Here is a 23,469-nt window from a genome sequence, read left to right on the forward strand (position 1 = left end):
TTCCTGTTTTTTCCTTTCATACATTTTACCTAAGGATCGTTTTTTACAACCATGTTTACGGAAATAATACAAGGATAGGGCAGCCGCTCCTTGTAAAGCACTGGTACTCAGCTACATCCGGTTAGACTGGAAGCCAACCCCAACATAGTTGGGAAAAGGGCTCGGAGGATGTTTACGGAAATAATACAAGCATTAAAAAATATATGAAAATTATTATAATTCCATTTTAAATAAATTCTTGATATTACATTAATAACAAAACTATCATTCACAGAAAACATAACACGGGCATTGAATATGTCTTTGGTTACCAAATGAACATGCTATAGACCAAATTATTTATTTAAACATACAGCCAATCTTATTGAGTTTATGGTTAGAAAATCAAATACATTTTTAATATTTATGCAACAGGTCATAAATATAAAAACGCGAAAAACGGATCAATATTAAATTATCTTCATATAAATTTTTCGAAACCTACTAATCCTTAAGTTTAAAAATAAAGGCATAACAAAACAGTAAAATGTCGTGATTATAAAACATGCTTAAAATTAAATATTTACACAAAGAACATCCTATTAAAGCTAAAACAACAGATACTACTAGATATAGAAATTGTCTAATCACTAAGGAATTAATTGATTATTGGACTTTACACCTAACTTATCAATCATTAAACTATACTCCAATCCGGTTACATGAAGGATATTTTTACATATCTATGTATAATCTAGATATAGTAAAATTAAAAACCTATTATTAGGCCCTAGTTCACTGGCAAGAAACAACCGCTATAGTAAGTTCAACTCAGTTGTGCGCGCGGCCTTATGTGTGGGTAACCCTTGTACATATACAGTAACTTTGTGTGCGTGACAAGAGGTACAGTCGGGTACAATACAGTTATTTAGGGGTTGTATACGGGGGTTTAAAGAAAAACAGTTATTACGTAATTTAATGTTTATTTATTTATAATGATTATGAATCGCTATTTGAAAAATCAAATGATGAATTTTCGGATTCGCTACTCTCCAAAGAGAATTATAAATTCTGACTCCAATGTCAAAATGTCTATAGTATTCTTCTTTTTTCTTTTCTACATGTCGACAAGTATTACGCCACATCCCTTCATCAATTTGACTTAAACGTTCATTTATGAGTTTCATTATTTTGTTATTTTGGTCGACATTATGCGAAGCAATATAACTTTTTAAAATTCCCCACACATTTTGTTTACATTATTATACTAGATTATACCTCTTTTTACATTCTTAGTCCACACTTTTATTTATTGTCCACGTACCCCGAGCTAGAAAATATGTACTTAAGGAGTATTCAATTCTTAGATACTGTCAATGTCAATTTGAAAAGACGTATGAAAAAATAATGAAAAACTATATTTAATAATAAAAAGCTTTGAATGTCGTTATATTTTTTGAAACGCTTTATCTGACTCCTTAATAATTTCTCCGCGAATAACTAGTATTTTCGTAAACGACTGTACCCATAAGAAAAAGTGATAAGAACACGTCATGCTCGGACGACGTCACTGTCACACGAATGAGAGTTGTATATTTACAAGCCGACGCACACATAGGGCCGCGCGCAAATCTGAGTTGAACTATCTATAACTATGAATTTCTATGTTCCACTTTTAAAAGTAAACTTTTAAGAAAAACTGACGTTTATGTTGTCGGTGAAAATGGGCCTTACTATAACTATGTTTATGGCACTGAAATTTGATGCTATTTATGAAAAAAATATTTGAGCAATCCATTACAATACATTTAAAAATAGAGCACACCTCACTGGATATTCTGGTGCAATTTTAACAGCATATTCAGCCTCATGTACTTTTTGTATTTTTCATAAATTATAAACTGTTAAAATTGCACAATGAATGTCTTTTCATATCTCACTCATAGTTAAAAATTTTATTTACACCAAAACAGCAATTTCACATCCACTAATTCCACAATTCAAAAAGACATTTTCCAACTCCCTTTTACGGGTAGTTTCACATTTATCAGGCTTGTGTAGGCGGTAGTACCAACCTTGCCGTGAGTTCGCGTCCTCTGTCGGCGACGGCGCCAAACATACGACCCATAAGGCCTCTTGGCACTTCTTCTATAAATTTTTCTTTGGCTGAAACAGAAGATATCAGTCAGTCAGGAGAACTGTTGAAATAAAACTTTCACAGGCTTTTCACATTTTCAGAGCGGAAAAACCCGGTTCGTACAAAGCGGTGTCGCTCAACAATTGATATCTATCTACAGGTAGAAAAATAACCTTAGATACCACGTGTTACCGCCGGACGAACCGAGCTATGTCGCGCAGAAATATCTATAATGTGGAAAGGCTGTTAAGCCAGAAACCACATTATACACCTCTGACCTCGGGTTGGTGAATCCTTACAGCCAGTTTCTTCATCAAAAGTAAAAGCCAAAGTAATGTCATAAAGTAAAACGGCCAAATTCGTTTTTCAAGGCTAAAGTAACAGCAAAACTAATAGATAAAACGAATTTGACCGTTACCTACTTTTACTTTATGACATTACTATGGTTTTTACTTTTGATGAAGAAATTGGCTGTTAGTCAGTAATCAAGTTTTGGTTAGCTTGCAATGGACGAAATATTCGTCACATGAAACTGTACGATTATCTAGCTACGTCACTGACCGTGTTACCAACACCGATAATACCCCAGGACCGGTATTCTAAACTGACCTCATCACCAGCATTGATTGCAGGTCTCGTGATTGACAAAGTCAGTTCCACTAACCCTCGCTCAATAATTAAGCTCCAATTTACACGGCTGCCCGATTGTTCGAAAGAGGTATCGCGGCCCTGGTACAGTCAGCGTCAAATAGTTAGTGACACTCAGGGTATTCAAATAAATAGACGCAACCAAAAAGTCAATAATATCGGTACAAACAAAGTTTCCATATTGTTGTCAACAATATATTCGCTCAAAAGGTCGAAACGTTTAAAATGTCATATAGATCGGTCAAACCGCCATAAATATGGTTACAGTCATCCCGCCAATGGTATCCAAGCATTATAAATGTTCAAAAATATGGAACACATTAGAAAAATAAACTAGCATGTAAGGACGGCCGCACATGTCAGGTACCTGATTTGATTCTCCAATTGGAAACCCGATCGGAGGAGTCCCACATACAGGCGATTGATTGTATTGGCGATTGTATCAAAGAACGCTTATATATTTTTTTTTTTTTTAACTAAAAATGGAGATTACGAATTTCTATTAGCAACTAATGTCAAAAGAATGTAAGAATGAAAGAAAAGAAAGCGATGCTATTGGGAATACACAGAGATTAATTCTATCGTTTAAGTCGTCATGACGTATGTTCCATAAACATACGGGATACTTTTTGACAGTTAATTAGCACCACGTACGTCCGTCCGCACCGCACGATGGCCAAGGCGACCTGGACATCTGGAGACAAACCCGTACGAACGAACCGAATGTGTGCACCGCTACATAGAAATTGTACTGCGAGTGTGCCTTCAGGTACCCGATTCGGTTACTTGAACGGTCGTCGAGTCGATCCGATGCACTGCTCGTGCATCCTGGTCGGACGTTAGATTTTTTAATCATTCGGGCAGAATCGTGCGTGTGCGGCTTAAGAATATTTTCTATGGAATTGACGGCTTCGGGTACCTTGATTTGATAACCGCATCGGGAACCCGACGCAAAAATCTGAAGTGTGCGGCCGCCCTTTTAGAAGTAAACGGTTTCCCAAACATGAAAACCTCTTTAGGCAATCTAGTATTGTTTGCATGTCATTATATTATCTATCAGTCATATCAATGTCAAGTTCACTACTAAAGCAAGCTAAAAATAAGTTTTTCATGCTTAAATATGGCTACTTATCGCATTAGTGAGACCACAAAACACCGAATTATATATTTGAGAGAGGAAGGTGTTTCCGTAACAGATATTTCAAATGAATTGGGAATATCCGTAAGTATCGCTTTAGATGAGTTATATCGAATCGAATTGAATTATTCGCATCTCTTCAGTTTTTTTTCTTTCTTTTATTTAGAGAAACACCGTATACCGTTGGCTAGAGAGATGGCAAAGTGATGGTGCATTGCAAAACCATGTTTCATTTGGTCGTCCACGTCAAACGAGTATAAATCAAGACAGAAATATAGTGCAGCGAGCTATTAGCAATCGTTTTATAAACTCCAGGAGTATGTCTGTGGAATTTGGTATATCACAGAGCACAATAAGACGTCGCCTGCGAGAGCATGGGTTACGCCATCGTATTCCTGCTAAAAAGCCTATATTAACACCGAGGCTTAAAGCGCAGCGTTTACAATTCGCACGAAATTATTTAAATTTCAATTTTGATAACGTGATCTTTGTAGATGAAAAAGTTTTTTGTTCGTCTGCTCAGGGACGCTTATCTCTATACCGAACATCGAACACAAGGTATGATGAAAGAAATGTCCTCCCTAACAACCGCAGTGGCCGAATCACCTTAGGATTTTGGGGATGGATGACCCAAAGCGGACCAGGAGAGCTAGTCGAAGTGGGAGGAAGAATGAATGGCCCCAGATACAAAGACATACTCGAAAACGTTTTGCTTCCAACAGCCAGGATTTTTTTTCCCCATGAAAGGATTAGGTTTGTCCAAGATAACAGTTCCGTGCACAACTTCAGAGTTGTTCAAAATTACTTGGATGGTAACATGGACCTGGAATTAATTTCGATGCCGCCTCATAGTCCCGACCTAAACCCGATCGAAAATTTATGGGGCAAAATGGTTCAGGTATGGGACAGTACTCGAGCACGAACCACCGCAAATTTAAGGACTCACGTCGAAGAAGTCTGGGATTCCATGAGAGGAGACAATTTTTGCTATAATGCGGTACAATCCATGCGAAGACGTCTTTCTGACGTAATTCTAGCAGAGGGTGGCTATACACGATTTTAGTAAAAAAAATAAAAATAAAGATAATTAAAGCAAAAATGTTTTTGTTTATTTTTACACCCGTTGAGAGTTTTCTGTGTTCTATACGTTCCAAAGTGACTTGATAAAAAGTGCTCATTTTGTCGTTAATACGGAATGTGGTCATTTTAATTAAGTACAAAAGTTAAATTAAATACGAAATAATTTCGTATTAAGCAACATACATTTGTGACATGAACATGTTATTGAATCATAGATAAGCACTCTTTCTCTATGAGATATATGTACTCATACTCATTATCAATGAGGTTTACATCTATTTCCAGTCGGCTATTTCTTGCATAAAATATAAGTACTTATCGTAAACGGCTATGCACGAAATTATTTACAAAACAAAAAGACATGTCTATGACGTCATGCTTAAAATGAAAAGGACAGCAGAAGTTTCTATCCCTTTCATTTTGTGAAATGTTGACGTGAGAAATAATATTTAAAATATAAAGCAGTAAAGTTCATTTTTCTAATGTGTTCCATATTTTTGAACACTTATAATGCTTGGATACCATTGGCGGGATGACTGTAACCATATTTATGGCGGTTTGACTGAACCGATCTATATGACATTTTAAACGTTTCGACCTTTTGAGCGAATATATTGTTGACAACAATATGGAAACTTTGTTTGTACCGATATTATTGACTTTTTGGTTGCGTCTATTTATTTGAATACCCTGAGTGTCACTAACTATTTGACGCTGACTGTACATAAAAGGCCTACGAACACGACGGTTTTTACCACAGCGAGAGGGGTCATATAATGATTTTTGACGTCGTTAAAAAAAAAAACTACTATTTACACAGGATCAATATATAACTCACATATAAGAAAATCCAGCAACACAACAGCTAGCTCCTTGCTATTGGGCTCAGGCTTCGTCACCAGCCGTAGTGTCGACGTGGTGCAATGCTGGGCGCTCGCCACCAACTGGCCGGCACTGTCCTTGTCGCCTACTAGTAACGCTGGCGCTGAGGTTCGGAGACCTGGTCTTACGTGCCACCATGCCGCTCCTGGAATTATGAAGAATGTTTATTTATTAGACTTTTATGATGATCTATACAAATTGTGGCTTGCATTTCAGCTTACGACAGCTTTGTAGCTTGGTAAGACAGTTGGGTAAGAAGGGTGTAAAGAAGGAAGTAGAATGTTTCGATATAAGAATAGTGATTTGGTAATTTCCCACGAGTAAATGCAGATTTTTCGAGGAAAATAGCCCAAGTCATAGAATATCGCGTTTAACGTTGTGTAGCAGTACCTATCTGTAGATAATTACCTGTTGCTATAACATGTTAACCTAGGTCACAATTGAGAATTATACATATCCAACTATTATTAATTATACAACTAACAGCTCTAGCAACTAGCAACACTGTAGGGCCGAAGTTCATTCTTAATAGATTCGATCAAAGTACATGAGTCAGATTAGTAATCAGTTCAGCCGTTTAGTAATAAAGTATAAAATAAGTTTGCAAGCCGCAGGATCTGAATCATCAATGTCTCATCCTGCTGAGGAAGTATCCGATTTAGTGACCCGCTCCCCCTTTCGTCCGTTATTCTAAGGCCACGTTAATTCTCGAACATTCCTACTAGTGTACAATCTTACCTCTAATATAATTAAGTGCGCCAGTCCAATCACAGGCCCTCGAGCTGGCCCAGCGTCCGTCACAGTCGTTCAGCTCGCCCTCCGCGAACCAGCGCTCCGGGAAGTGCGGCCACTGAAGCAAGTACAATGGGTTAATATTCAATGGCATCTGCAAAGATAGAAGAGGATATGGGAGAATAGGTTCTGTTAGTTAGGGTCTAAAATGTTAGGGACAAGCTTGGTATTAATTTAAGAACATCGAATTACAGAACATTTTTGGTAGCAATAATCGATCATTGGCACTGGTTACAGAAGACATCAATTATCCTCAAAAATACAAAGACGGTGTTTCTTTCTCCGCGGTTCCACAGAAAATGTTGGCTTAAGGCTGTTTAAAGGGATTTGAAAATCTTCTACGCCTGTAGGAGTTGCAACAAGATGGTTTCCAAATAAGCCAAAATAGGCCAGTATTAATAAAGAACCTTCAAGTTTTTTTTAAGACTGAAAATACAAACCTGTATAAAATGTAAAACTCGGTGACAGAAGGCAGCCGGCGGGAACTGCCAGTAGAGATTCGGATGTGGAGCGTTGATGACTGCAAACTTGCTGATCAGTGGGCCACGAGAGTGCACAAGGTACCTGGAACAGGTTTCAATTGCTTAATACTGTGGCACTAAATTAAAAAAAAAACCGGGTGAGCCGTAAATTATGCTTGTTATATAAGGACTCGTGATGTGTGTCTTCGCATCAGATGTCCGGTAAAATGTCCAAATATTAGGTACCATCTTAGGTGCCAGACCTTTGTTATTTCATAACGGCTGATCCTGTTCTTACATGCAGTCCATAGTGCGTATAAACCATGAACTGCTTAAGTGCTACGACATAATTTTGTAACTTTCTCAGATAATATTCTATTAATTCTATTCATAACGTCTTTGGTAACGCACTGCTTATCTCCTAAGACGATAGTGCAACAAAACATGCACTTTATCAGAACTTATCAGTAGTTTCTCGTGACATAACAACGAAAGTCGTAGTTAGATAAGCGTCATTGCGTCTATCTTTCAATTAAACATGACCTGTGACCTGTTGTACGACATTTTATACGTCACTAAATACTAAATGGGATGAAACTACAATGGGATTTATAACATAGCGCTGATTTCTCCAAAGAGATAGGCAGTTGAGCCTAGTATACGAAGACTCAAATTCACCGACAGTATAAATTAACATTTTGATTTTAAAACAACTGTTTACTTTGAAAAATGAACGTGAAAATTCATAGTATAAAGTTGACTGAAGAAAACGGACGTTTATGTAGTCGGTGAACTTAGGCCTAACGGTATCCTGGTTATGTTGAAATCCAGGTCTTTACAGATGGAAATTAGTCATGATTAAAACACGTTTTGTTTGCAGACTTCAACGATTAAAACTGTTTTCCAAAGTCATTTTCCTTTATAAAGTTGACATAGTTTCCCTGAATCACCGATTCACATATTCGTTAAAGTTACCTACATAATGTACTTAGCTACATTCGTGAATTAGGAACTCACGCACCTATGTAGGTACCTAAGTATTTACAAGTTTAAAGTTTAATCAAGTATTTATTTTAAGAGCAGCCACAAATCCAAAGGACATTGTGAGTCATCACGCTGTCAAAACAAATGATTGGTAAAAATAGAATCGTACGATGATTTCCGTTGTAGGTATGCGTAGACGCATGGTAGACTAATGTGCTCATTTTACTTTATCTGATAAAGTCTGTTTGGCATTTATTAATTTAAAGGATTTATAGTACCTATTATTGCTTCAAAGTACAGAATTTATTGCTGTTTGTTACAAAGGTCAAAAAACTTTATAGAGGAGTTTGAATTTCGTCATATTTTGTCCAGATTATAAAAATATGGAAATGCATGAGTAATGGGATTAAACGATTGTTTGCCATCAGTATACCCATAAAGCAATGGTACTGAATCACGATTGATTAAAGGACAATGGGCGATTCCGGTCCAAATGTCCACCACGAACGAGACCTATATGGCTAGATAGCCCGTTAAATATAGAACATATTTTGTTATGAAAGTAAAAAAAAATATAATGCCAGAAAAAAGTTATAGCAAAATAAAATAAAACATTTTATAGATTTTTTCAATTTAATTTTTTCAATTACTTTTCGTGATGTTCGATTTTCGTACTTTCTGTAACTTCTGACAAAATAGAATTGTTCATTATTAGAGAGAAGACACCACCAGTTACTTCGAACTATCTTAGATCCAGGCACCGTTGAGTATATTCAAGCCCTTCTGGTACCTCAATTGGTTCGTGATTCGTACATCCATCGGGCAAATAAATATGGGTTTATATGCAAATGTGTCTTACTCATCTTAGTTTTAGATAAAGTGCGGAAATGAAAGTGGAATAAAATAAAAAATAATAATGACAACATACAAAAACTACCGAAAATTAAGAATACATTTTTGGCTATAACTTTTTTTGGCATTGTTTTTTTTTTTACTTTCTTAGTAAAAGTTACTCTAAATTAAGTGGACTATTTAATTATATAGGTCTCGTTCGTGGTGGACATTTGGACCAAACTTCATACATTCTTGCCCAATCTCCTTTAATTACTTGATTACCCAGGAACCTATGTCCTCCTTACCTGTCGATTGTGTTCAATTCTATCCTAAACATGACCTCACAAGTATCATAAATTCTTCTTTCTTTCTTTCTCCTGCCCTGTTCCCAAATATTACTTGGGGTCGGCGCAATATGTCATTTTCTTCCATTTTCCCCTGTCACTCGTCATACTGACACTCACTCCCTTCCTATTCATATCATCTTTCAGGCAATCCATCCATCTTTTCTTAGGTCTTCCTCTTCCTCTCCATCCATCTACATAAGTATCATAAATTCAAAAGTTAAAATAGTTTTCAGTGAAAATGTTTTACTGGAAGGTATTTTCTTTTATTTTTTAAATCGTGTTTTGCAAATTGCACAACTTTTGGACTTGTGACATGACCGTTCTCAAGTAGGTATATCTGGAAGTTTTTTTCATTTCTCGAGATAATTTAATACATACTTACGTATGCCTACCCCAGATATTTTGAAAATGGCATGTTTTTTTAATGTGATAACATATTGATAGTTTATCGTTGTCGTCAAGCAATATAAATTAGTCGCTTGTAATAACAAGGTTAAAATTTTCAAAAAGTCTATAGATAATGTATGTAAGTTATTTTAATACTTATCTACACTTACATGGCTTTAGTTATTACAAAAACGTTATGCACATTTTACTTAATTAATCAAAATTTTACAAAAATCCTCACCAAGCAAGCATCCCGCCGACTCCAAACCCAATTACAACAGCCGGTCTATTCTCCGTCACTCCAAGCGCCTTCAACAACGCTGATAACTCCTCAACGGCCCTCGGCGGAGACAGCTCACTCCTCGACCCCCCCTCACTGCCTCCCGTCCCCCTCAAATCGAGGGTCATGACATGGTGATCGGTTTCTGCTAGTCTTCTAACCGCATTCGCCCAGTTAGGTCCCCATAAGTTGCCGGAGTCGGGTGCATCTTTGAGAATTAGGACCTTCTGGCCTGTTCTTGGGCCTGTTTCCACGTAGTGGTATTTGACGCCCTGGAAGTAGAAAAAGAAGGTTTTACTCCTTAATTGAATCCCGATTTTACTCCTTCTCCTTTTCTAAAGAAAATAACGGCTTTACATATCCTAACTTCTTTCAGTCATTTCATTCGCATCAGTTCAACTAATCAGTTCCTTGTAAACCACTGGTACTTAACTGCATCCAGTGAGACTGGAAGCCGACCCCAATATAGTTGGAAAAGGTTCGGAAGATGATGATACATGCACAATGCACATATACCAATGCACGTGTCCATTGTATCGTAGCATAACTTATACAAAGAATTTTACGAGTCATATCTAGATTTGCGAATGCGATCTGAATTATCAAGAAAGTTTTTCCGATCGATACGGTTGAGTCATACGAAATTATTAATGCACTTCCACGTAATTAAAAAACATCATCATAACATCGGCTTAAGATAATAATACTCAAACATAACTCGTATTTACTCACGGAGGTAAAAGAAAAGACCGATAATGTACCTATTTGGCTTGAAAGGTTCTATGCCTAACCCTCATCATCATCCTCCGAGCCTTTTCCTAACTATGTCGGCTTCCAGTCTAACAGGATGTAGCTGTGTACCAGTGCTTTGTATGGCTAACCCTATAGGTTGAATAATTTCAAAGTCTGCTTGTTTTAACTATGGTTTTGTACGGGTGGTCAACCTTATGGCCCAATTATTTTAACTATTAACTTTGTTTTAACAACCTTATTGCCCAATTGTAATGTCCATATTTTACGCTACTACCATGAATCACGTGTACAAATGAAAGAGACTTAGGGAGGAGACCAAGGAGGTGTTTGGATCTGAAATCTGGTCGCGGGTAGGCGCTGGACGCAGCCAGGCTGCTTACAAGAGTTCCAACGGATCCCTTTGGAAATCAATGGTGGAAGTCCATGTTTAGCAGTGGATGTCCTGTGGCTGATATGATGATGAAATAGAATCAATTGTTCATCAATGTCCCTTGTAAAACTAATAACGCGTATTGATCTTTCGAGTTACTAGTGAATCTGTTGAAAAATGAGGGTAATTATTGTTAGGTACCTACTTTCATTATTATGCAGGCGACTTGTTTACTAACTGATAACTTTAATTGTTACATTATAAATTAATTTATTATTATTTTTATCTGAGAACACAATAATTAAGGTCATTGGCTATTTGATACAGTCCATATCAATTTGTTTATTATAGGTTGGGTAAAATTAAGTTCCTAATTCGCAGTTTCTCGTATCCACTATTTTGCCATCATTAGTCTTCGTGGCCACCACATAGACCCTTAAAGGAGTTTTCTTAGATGCATATGCCTACGCAGGTTGATTGTTAATATACTGAAATTGTTTAAAGAAGTCGCCTCGATTACTTCACATACCCAAATTGGAGGTGAGTCTATGTGTTTTTGTATAAGCATCCAAGTCCTTTTCATCATTGTTTAACTTGATCAACTCAATTGTTGTTAATTTAATAACTGGATTAAAATAAAACCACAAAAATGCCGGCATCGAACCATTCCAATTTCTATATTAAAAATACAAACTCACCATAACTTTAATATAACAATGAGTTCCAACAGACGAGTCTATGGTCAGTTCAACCGGCGGGGTATCCTTCACTTTCCTTCTAGCTCCTTTCCACAACCCTTTCACAGAAATCTCTATAATTTGCCAAATGCCAACGAACACACATTTTAGTATTAACTCTACAGCTTGCCACCCAGATATCACTTGTAACACTTTAAGATTTCTCGCACCCATTATAAGTAAATTACTAATTTCCTACGTTACGTGTGTATGATTCAAAGTATGGAGGAACACTACACTTCGGTTACAGATGTCGTGATAAGCTCAAAGGTCTCGTAATTTACTCTAGTGGCCACGAATGGCGCGGTCTTATCATTTTTATCAGTTTTTTCCAAGCGAACGGATATCACGCGGGCTGGTTGAGTGGGGATGAGAAAGTGAGACGCAGAAGGTTTAGTTCGTTTTGAACTTTAATTTCACATTTGTAAAAAAACAATATGTTCTGTGGTTGATCTTTGTCAAGACAGTTGAAAGAATGACAGTGACAGTGAGTGAGATAGATTTAAAGAGCACCCTTTCTCTGAAATACTTACATGTGCTGCTTCCGTATCTACGTATTAAGGTTTTTGTACTTACACACGTAGATATCACTGAATTTTGAATTCTTCAGAAAGTGCCAAGGACCAAACTGTTTTACTATTCTAGTAATGGAAATAACATAATTGCAATTTTAGTCTAACAATGGGAATGATTGGAATTTTCTTTGTTTCGTTTTGTACGATTCCCCGAGTACCAAGAACTTAAGGGTTAGAGTGTATATAGCATGTCAGTTTTTCTATTCGTTAAGTGGGAGTGAGACTTCTGAAGATATTTTATTGTAACTATCTGTCAAAGTGCGCTCACTATCTCATTAGCGATGTTCGATCGTTGCATTGATTTGTTGTCTTGTTTACACTCACTGGAACTAGGTTACGCCGTCTCGTTTCCACGCTAATTGCTTGTTTACATAAAATAATTTTTTTAATGTCTACCCACTTTTATTGAAAACACATTAATTTAACTTTTAAGGTAGGATTTGTCTTGGGCCTTAACTAAAACGTTAATTGATTATTATGGACGTCAATACAAATGCATAATGAGATTTGACTAAGAAATTCATAAGTTGACAGTTCAAACTAAAGTCAACTTATACGTGTTTTAAGATTCTGGCTAATCTATGTGTTAATTGCTTTATGAATGATACTTTAGTATAGTAGTAGTACCTACGCATAATTCAAAATGTTCTAGTATTCATTACTGCATACCTGCCTCAGTTTAGCCAGTTATCTTTTTTCAGATTACTTAACTAATCGTTCAAAAACAACTAAACTAAAATGTACTTGAACTTATCAACTAAGATAGCAAACTAGTCCATCAGCCGATTGTAAAAAGGATCGATGTTTATTGAATAAAACCTTTTTTGTTTTAAGTACACAAGGAGTGTATGGGCGTGAAGGTTTTATTTAAAAACAAATTAAGTGAGGTTCGAGACGGAAGGCACTCAGCTCTCGAAGAGGATAATGTCAGCAACATATTTAGGGTACGACATGTTAACAATAATGAAAACAAGAGGGATTTTTGAGCATGCTATTTGTTTTAAGCGGTTCTTCGGTGGATAATGTGAGAAACATTACATAAAATTTATTTATATATATAGGTTTGTTTAAAACATATACAAATGGTTGGTTATTTAATTGATTCAATTTTTTTATTTATTCCTAAGTTCAACATTCGATTTGGTGTTAAATAGTCCATTACTTACCAATTGATATTTCAATCATATATTTCTATCATAAAACGATTTTTTTATAACAATGTAAGTAATTAAATACAATTATATAATTAAGTATTAAGTACTATCAATACTTAACACGCTAAAAATCATACTGCGCACGTACAGCTTCTTCGAATAACCGATGACGTCACGTCCCGCCGCGTACAACAAGTATATTCACGCTAATGGTTAGCGAGAGGACATGCAGAATCGTCCAGTCACGGCTGCTAACGACGTGGAAAGGCCAGCCGTGGCAGCCATGCTTATTGTGACTGCCAGTCTGCCTCCAGACTACCTTTCAAAGGATAAAATTGATTTTCAATAAAGACGAATTTAGATTGCGAAGCTAGTGGCTCTTGGTATTGCATCATGGAGTTACATTCATGAATCTAGTTTGGTTTAAAATATTAATATCGTGAAATTAATCGGTCTCGCTGGAACCATGGCTACGTCAACATCAAAGTTTTTTAACGTAGTTATTAGTTTACACAGTAAACTAGTTGCATGACAATAGTATTATCAAAAAAATCGCATGATGCGAAATTACTGTGTATTGTGGCAATTGATGTTGATGATGATTTTCCATGTATCTTGGACACCAATGACTATGTTGCGAAGGACACGTTAAGCTGTAGGTCTCGGCTGTCATTGAGCATCTAGGGTAGTCATTAGGTGTAGTCAGAAGCCAGTTAGTCTGACAATACATCTATGCTTTACCAATAGGTATTGGGTTGCCCAGTCACTCCTCGTAAAATGCTGGTGTCCAGCAGCGGCAGTTGGGAAAAGGCTCGGGAGATGATGAGAAGCTATATATTAAACTAGTGTCGTGAAACGCTAGTTTCACAATATAAACTCAGCTTTACACTAAGGCGCCTGAAGTAATGTCAGGAGCAATGATTCGCGCATGCGTGTTATTATCGCTGCGTTTGTTATTTTACAATGCGGCTGAAGAGGTAGTATAATAATGTTGGAGTGAATCGCGAAGTGCTTTGTAATATGCTGTTAATTCTATAGCTGTTTGTGGGAGAATTTATAACGATGCTTAGGTTTGTGGCTTGAAGTTTTAAGGTAGCTTGTAGACTTTGGTATTTGTTTAAGACTAGACTTTGGGTAGATACTGAATTCGATCGCCTATAGGTAAATGTACCTATATAAAAGTTGGTTTTTTGTCCGCACATCTTAATCGCACAATTAGGTAAAGGAATTTTTGTGTAGGTCCTTCCATATATTTTTCATGTTATCAATCATAAATGAAAAAAGCAGCAGCAATAGATTGATATATAGGTAAAATGGAGATAAATGAAACTAAACTGTTATTATTTTTGTAATTGTTCGCACAGAGGAGCGGCTCGGCACTGCTTATTATTTTGTCAAAAATCTGCTCCTTCATAAAGACTTGAGAACGTGACCAGACAATATGTTCCGTGCCGATTGCAGATAACTTTACAACTTCTAGTTCAGCACCGACCTACAGTGTGTTCAGGGTGATTGTACATCATGGATCGGATTACTGACAGTACTTAGTTTGGATGGATGTGGATAAAATGAGTATTAGGACACTCCGACTTTCCATACTAATGATGTTATTCGTGGACAAAATAATGGGTTTCTAATGCATTAGCTGCCATGAGCGGGATGGTTGGCGTTTCTTGGGGGAGGTAGGCCTCCGGCATTCAGCAGTGGACGGCAATTGGCTAATATGATGATGATGAACATTTTTATGATAGATTTGATATTAAACAATTTCTTTAGCTTCTCCACTGTTTTGCCTGATCAATGATTTTTCTTCACCAATAAAACTACAAAAAATACACTTTCCAAAAGTCATCAGCCTGTATCTCCCCGGTCACCCTCCTAAGAGGAGGTGACAGGATGCGTCGTCACGTCTCCCAACCCTCGCACCCTGTATATAAGGGGAGATTGTACCTATCTGCAGGACAGACAATCTTATCTCACGAATAGTAATAATGAAGAACATTTTCAAAAGCCTCTGTGTGATTTCTGAGAGGAATTATTGAAATTGGCTCCTTTGTTTGGGTTAGTCGCTGATTGCATCAAGATTTGGTTGTAATGCGGTACCTTTTTGGTAAATACTTTTTAATGTATTCTGACTGAAGTGTTTTAGAAACCGTTTTATTTTGAAATAAAAAATTAACCTGGTGTAGTAGTTGTTATACTTACCTAATGTTTTCCTTTTAGTTTGATGTTTCTTTCTTTAAAGTTGGACCATACTGTCTAGATAGGTACTCTTAATTTGACAGAATTCAGTCCAAAGAAAATGGTATGAGATTTGTTTCTATTTCAATCTTTGTGAAGAACTCACAAACTGAAACAGAATTATTATTTTAATTATTTATAGCTGCTACCATATTTTTAACACACATTTGCACCCATTATGTCACACCCACTTAAAAAGTGACAAATAAAATTCTCGTACACGCAGGCGGCACGCAGCGGCAACGCAGCGGGCGATCAACATGGCGACTGCGGCGTAATGCTACATTGTGTCGTATCTATTCATTGTGAATACATAATTCGTGTGCCTATATCGCTGTATGTAAGAGAGACTTTCCTTTGGAGCCTTTCGATGGTTCAATATAGTTTAACAGTTTTAAGTAAGAAAGCACATTTTTTTTCTGCATTTGTGTCTTCCGCGGCGGCGTGCATGAAATCTCAAATCTATACTTGCATGGGAGCAAGGATGCTTTCAGTGTGCAAAGTTTGCTTTCAGTGTGCAAAGTTTGCTGAACTAATAGAAATTTCAATAATTTTCATCGCCAACATATAGCAATTCCTACCTTTACTATCCTGTTTTAGATCGTATTTCTGTCGTTTTTTCAAAGACAGTCCACAAACATGGTCACACACAGTCACTCTACAGCACCAAGGGACAGATCGTGCGATTGTCATGTTAATGCATGACGCCGCCAGGGGGCGTGCGCTCTCCGCCTGATTAATAATTATTTGACACTACCACCTCCCCTTATATACTTACTGGAGATGTTGCCATGGTATGTATAGCCAGATAGGGAAATCTGGGCTTTGATATGATTATGAAAATGGAAGTGCAAGCCTTTAAACTTTAGGTAGTGTATGTTTTCATCATAAAAAATGTTTATTACCAACAAATATATAAATGTAATTTTCTAAAGTCATATTATGTGCTTTATGGGAGAAGATGAGCATAGGATTTTTAAAACTACAAATCAACTAAAGATTTTTTGCAGAGGTCTGATTTGCCTGATGGCAATATCATATTGCCAAGTTATAGTGGTATATGGTCAAAATTTAGGGCAGCATTGTACACACTCAATTAAATTACGAACTGCCCATAATACCTTTATTCCTGCTCAACTATTTCTATTATAAAATAAACCAGATTTGCGGTTTCGTCTCGCGTGTAACACTACACTCTAATCGGATTTGCCTCGCAAACGACACCCTATTAAAACCTACAAGGCGAAATTACTGTAACATACGCTACGCTGTACTACAAAAAAACCTATTTATTACCAACTTAATGTTGCTGTCATAAAATACCTTCTACCAACATTACAACGTTAAAAATCTAAGGAGTTTTAACTCAAGGAGGTGCATAAAGAAATTTGTTTTCTTATAATATGAAGTTTCAAGTTACAGGCAAGGAAATAATCGGCAACAAGATATCTTTTATTCAGGAGTATTGTATAATATAATTTGATAAATATCTCGGTTTGGGTGTGAAATTTAAGGCGTTTATTTTGTTAAGTTCGTGGTATTATATGTGTATCAATAGTTTGTGGTGTGATGGTGGAGTCTGTAATTTGAAGTGATTTGTGTATTGGAACTGGCTTTTTTTCATGGTTCCTGCAATCTCTTTTCAAGATAAATATACCGACTTACCGGGTATCCACCGACATTATGTTAGTATCAGAAGAATTTGGAAATAAAGTTCAATTTTTAAATGTGACTGTAGTAGGGTTGCCAGATTCAGGTATTTCGATTCCGGGACAATTCGAGGAGTAGGTACGAAAAAAATATGAAAAATTAGAATACCTATCTAAATTTTTTGCCTTTATTCAGAATTCGCATGTTTGAAGACTGTTTTTGCAGTCCTTTCAAAAGACTTGTGAAATCTGGGTTCTTTAAAACGAAGAATTGCAATGCAGCGGGGTAATAAAGGAAGGGAAGCGGCCTGCTACTATTATCAAAATGAAGAAAGCTAGTGTATGACGGTATTCGAAAATCCGGGACTAAAAGATGCAATTCCTGGACACGGGACAAGACTAGTAATTCCTGGACAATCCCGGATTTCCCGGCCATCTGGCAGCCCTAGACTGTAGTCATCCTGGGTCAATCCTGACCATTTTTAAGATTATACATTACCAAATCAAGTTAATAACATTCCAAATTAAGTACAAAGAATTTATCATTCACATCATCTCATTACAAATCCTTTTCATATAACAGTCCCTAAAATAAAACAGACGTTCACAGATCGTTAAAATCCGTGCATCTCACACGGAAAAACGAATGAAAAGCCCGCCAATTCGGTTTACAGACGTACCGAGTCTGGCCGGACTTTTTTAATTTTTTTTTTTTTAAGCATTAGCATGCACGGAGTTCGGTCGGTAACTGTGTTACGCGAATTACACTGTGTACAGTTGGCAACACGGGCGACTGTTGGCTGACAACGCACATGGGATTTTCACCGTTATGTCTGAAGCCTAAAAGATGATTTTCCCTTGAGGTTTGTATGTAGTGGTATGGTAAGCTATGCGTGCATTGTGCCTGAGTGCATTACAACTGGGTACAATGCGCGAGAGCCACTCGTTACCTACTTGACTGTGTAACTTCGTTTGAGTTCGCGTTGCTTCGTCTGTACTGGAGAGCTTGTGGGACGTGACGGCATATTTAAAGGAATATATGAACGTCCAAGATGTTAGATAGATGTTATTATTGGGATGGCTCTCTTTTATTTAAAATTGGGTCTCAGGAACTTTGTGAAGAATACGAGCTAGTCTACTACCTATTATTAATGGTCATGGTTGATAATCGATGTTGTTTCCCGCGGTTTTAACGAGGGGAACCACTTTCCGCAACCGTAGCCTAAATTCTTTTTCTGGATCTAGACTTCTATTTGTAGATACCAAATCAGTTCAGTAGTTTTGATGTGAAAACCAAACAAAATTGGCCAAGAATATTGTATCGTATGAAAATATCGTAACCAAAATAAAATCAGTCAGTTGTCCACTCCGCTCCTAAACCCAAACCCAACATTTTGATTTCCTCGACGAGGGTGCGTCACTCGCTGCGAGAGCTCGTAACACCTATTATGGCGCCCCCTGCAAAAAGATTTATTCAAAATGTTATTTTACACCGTCTATATACCCTTGCTATTGTGTCCAATCGTGCCATGTACAATGAAGTTCTAATTTCACATAATATTCCGTTGGATTTTCAACTTTATTCTGGTGAATTATTAAAAGATGTCATTGGACGCCATTTTGTCGACGCGTAGGGTGGGTGTAACAGTTATTGACTCGCGTTATTGAGTTATATTGAGTGGCTAATGGGTATTGCGTTGTTGAATTGTAACGCATTTTGATACTGTTGTTTTTGAGAATGTTTTTACATGTAATGTAACGGACTTGTCATGCTTGTGTGGCTTATTTTGGGTCAATGAGTAGGTTATTAGAATTACAAGGTTTATAAGTATTTGTATTTGATGACCTGTTTAGGGATTTATTCTTCAATAGGTAATGTAACGATAGACCTTGTGTATTACGGTTAGATACCTACCTACTTAAACAAAGCACAAACGAAATGATTGCTAAAATCCATTTGGAATCAAACATGTTTTAGGTAAACTGGCAGTGCAGATTATTCGGTCACCGCGCACACCAGAATAAAAACTTATAGCTTAACCATAGAATTGTATATTATGTAAAACCTAAACTTAGCACAACACTACTACCTACTAACATAATCAACCTATAGTCGACTTACATAAGCTGTTAAAATGAACTACCTAAGTACTAACTAGTAATTCATAAATGACCTAAAAGTCCAACTAACAACACATCTCCAGGTATTCATTGTTCGTAGAACTGGTGGCCGGGTGACTAACGAAGCCAATTTGCCTGAATGCCCGCCAGCTCGCCATCCCGCCATCCCATCCCGTACCGCCATCTCTCGTAATGAAGCACTCGCGTTCATGACGATGAACACAGATAACAATTAATTTTATACTCCATTTTTATTTTATTGGCTCTTCGGGTTTTAAGGAGGTTTGAGGTAAATATTGTCTTTGAAGTGGTGGATTTAACGTGTTTGGTTTTGCAAATTGTTGTATGGATATCATTTTAGATATTAACAGCAGTTAAAAAATACAGTATAGGATATTTGTGTTGGATTTGAATTGTTCATGTTTTTCTAATCCGAATATAATGTAAGTAGTACGTTTATTCGAGTCAGGAAACTTTTTTACGAAAAAACGGAAGAAATTTGTGTGAATTTTGACACACACTTCATTTGAAATGCGTGGTATGTATCTAATTAAATTTAACCCCTTTCGGATATCCTGCAGGTAAATACACTAGCAGAACTTACCTACCACCTAAAATATAAAATAAACCCTCACAAACCTTTCTATATCATACCTAAGATCTACAGCCAAAAAAAATATGCCACGATTTCCTCTCATTCCCAATTGAAAAAGCGTAGCAATTTGCAGTTTTTCCTTTCCCCGGGGACTAACAAACGTAGTATAATCTCTCGCAAGTGACAGGCAGCTGCCAGTCCGCCGAGTGGCTTCGTTATGCCGACACGAGAGGGCGCTCGGGTAGTGCAGCTCAGCTCGGGTGCTTGAAATGATGACAATTATATACATTTTGATTTGAGATGCTTTTGTGCTGCTAGTTTGTATGTTGGTTTGTTTTAATGGTTGGGTTTTGTGGATAAAGTATACTTTTTATTCATTTTCAGTTTAGGCAAAATTAGTTTAGCTTCCTTCTAGATAAGAGAGACAGATAAATAATTAAGCCAAATAAATGCCTTACTGCATAAACTCAAAAAATAGGTGATAGGTAGGTTTTGCGAGATTAAACCAAATTATACTTAACTACCAGGAAGCTTTTAGTAGTTTAGGGCTTATTAAAGCATTACAATAAAATCATTGTTTTTCCTCAGTAAAGCAATGTCAACATTAAGGATATATATTACCTAAATGAAAACTCATATTTTCAGGTTTCAAAGAAAAGTTCAAAGCTTCCATTACCAAGACATAGATGGCGCTACTAGTATACTCGAGGAAGCTTTCATATTATAAGTGAATGTATATTCTTAAGCCTTGGAGAGCCAAAGTGGCAATGTTACCGCGGCGAATCGTGTGTTGCTAAAGGATTCGTAAATTAAGTGTATGTATGCAATACCCCGACAGCATTAGACTTTTGAAAGAGTATGTAGGTAAATGTAGGGTAATTGGCCTAAGTAGCGTAGGTAGGCACAAAATATTTTTAAAGCCATCTATTGATTTAATTGAGAGGATAAAGCCCAATTTCACTGAAAACTTTTAGTATGTTTTTCTTAAAACAATCGTTTGATTTGCAATTTAACCTAATAATTCATGTTGACTTACGGGAATTTTAGACATTTAAATAAAACTACTTTTACCTACTGATTTTATCGCAATTAATTAATATTTATATAATTTAATCAACAAAATGCTGTTTGTAACTATAAATATCAAGACGACCAACTTTTCAGTCTGTCCGTTACTATGCATTCTGTAAACGATCCGAAACGTCGGGATTAAATACCTAATATTAATATACAATCCGTAAAAGTGGTTTTATTTGAATGTGATAATTCGTACTAAAGAATGTGTAAGAGTTTTAAACTTTAAGAAGAGTGACGTTTATGTTGTCGGTGAACTTTGGGTGAATAATGTCCATTGATTAAGTTTAACTTACGCTTGTAACGGTCGAGACAATTCTATCACTCCGCTTTAGGTTGATGAGAAACATTTACAATACTTTAGGTTCAATCCTAATTGTCAATTACAATAAGTTATAAAGAACACCAGTTATAAAATATTAAACTCGTTTTATTAACGCTATTGCTCTATAAACGCGTTCATATATCAAAACGTTAAATTACATCTGTCTGCCAGTAATTTTTATAGGCTTTTAGCGAATCGATACCGGCGGCTTTATGAAATATATATTGCGCACATTTTGAGCCATTTGTTTCGCGTAAAATATTGCTAATGGAATAGCATAAGTTGTTCAAACAAAGTGCTGGATATTCATGTGAGCTATATTTAATAAATATTGTACGACCTACGCTTTTTGTATGGTTGACTTTATAGAAATACTAATTAAACTCCTGTATCGAATAGAGTCTTTAATATTTTAACTGTATGATGTTGTTTGTGATGTTATTAATTGAAGTAACGCCCTAGACATTATATAGTGTCCCTTTTAATCTTATAAAACGATGAAACATTAATTTGATCAACGATGTCTTAACCTTGAAATTATACTACTAGTCTACCTAGATATAACCTTCCAAAAAAAAACGTAACCGTCTGAACTAATTTGGTCTACAATTGATCTATGTAGAGTATGTATATCTTTTAGATACCCCAGAATGTATACAGCATATTTATAAATGTTTATAAACAGTCAAGAAACCTTAATCTTTAATAATCGTTAGGTACTTCTAATACTTATAGGCCTAGTCATAAACCTTGTAAACTTTACCTAAGTTTACCTTTACTTGCTACCTACTAAAGTAACACTGCAATATTATGCACAGGAATCCACAATAAACATGTTTTATCAAGCTTGTGTTATGAAGTAGTAAAATATTGGCGCTAGTAGCGACCGCGCCGGAAGCGAGCAACGTTTCCGCTCTAGACAGCCGTTATCTATTTACGGCTGTTATTTATTGAGTGCCACGAAACAGGGAAAATATTCACAACCATTTACACCACTGTATTAACTTATTTATAGGTTTCTGTTAATGTAATTAGCATGTTTTCTCTTTATATCTCTTGGTGGTATTGCAAAATCTAAGCTTCATCTACCATTGTAGATCCAAGAATCGCTTTCTTAAATATCCAGTCTATTAATCCAATAATAAAAAAGTTATACTAATTCAAAATGAAGCACAAAATATTCAAAAGCAACAGAAATAACATTTCAACGATAATTCTATTTATTCATGCAAACGAGACAGCTGGGCAAATGACAACATTATTGATATCATTCGGCCTCCTTTACTTGCTCTATGGCCACTTATGACCACTCGATAGTCCATGCATTGTCTATGGTCACGTAAAGCCATTGTCCACTAACGTCCTGCTTTACAACTTATAAAAAGAATTGTTACTTTAAATATTTTTTCTCCCTTTCACTGTATAAATATTGGGAATAAATAAAAGATGTGCTTGTTATGATAACAGACCTGTTTTCATCTAAACGGGACTATCATCAAAACAGTTGGGATGCTGTGTTATTTCAACTGGACCGTGCGTGACTCTATTGAGACGTAACGCGTTGAATATTTAATTGGGGTCCTTAGACGCCGTATTTTTTAACCAAACAAATAAGTAGCTGCTCTAATACCAATGAGTATAAAGAATATAAATATTCAAATTATAGAAATACAGAGCTTTTTTATTATTGCCTAATTGAAATTAAATACAGGATCTGTCTTAATTTATTTAATAAATAAGCTTGACCAACAATTATTTGAAAAATGAATACAGTAGCCAACTCGTACTTTCACCCTACAACCTGCGAAAATTTGACAGCTGTCATTGTTCAACTCTTTAATTCCGTTGACATAGATTATAAATCACAGAGCGTCCCTATTCACGCAGGCGTTGTCTTCGATTGGCTATGTGCTTTTGTATTGATTA

The 23,469-nt window shown here is 36.3% G+C and overlaps 1 protein-coding gene across 2 annotated transcripts; it reads right to left on the minus strand.

The window, feature by feature from the left end:
* Positions 1-1,723: 1,723 nt before the first annotated feature.
* Positions 1,724-12,115, minus strand: LOC124633941 (epoxide hydrolase 4-like). Of its 2 annotated transcripts, none has more exons than XM_047169322.1 (6): positions 11,771-12,115; positions 9,911-10,221; positions 7,097-7,220; positions 6,603-6,750; positions 5,821-6,009; positions 1,724-2,145 (listed from the first exon to the last, which is right to left on the minus strand). In XM_047169322.1, the coding sequence occupies exons 1-6, from the start codon at positions 11,981-11,983 to the stop codon at positions 2,027-2,029; spliced, it is 1,104 nt and encodes a 367-aa protein (XP_047025278.1). In that variant the 5' UTR covers positions 11,984-12,115; the 3' UTR covers positions 1,724-2,026. The 2 variants fall into 2 exon arrangements, with proteins under 2 accessions (XP_047025278.1, XP_047025280.1); XM_047169324.1 differs by having other exon boundaries at positions 6,603-6,714; positions 11,771-12,113.
* Positions 12,116-23,469: the final 11,354 nt, after the last annotated feature.

This window comes from Helicoverpa zea, chromosome 10 (assembly GCF_022581195.2).
Source record: "Helicoverpa zea isolate HzStark_Cry1AcR chromosome 10, ilHelZeax1.1, whole genome shotgun sequence".
Classification (NCBI taxonomy): domain Eukaryota; kingdom Metazoa; phylum Arthropoda; class Insecta; order Lepidoptera; family Noctuidae; genus Helicoverpa; species Helicoverpa zea.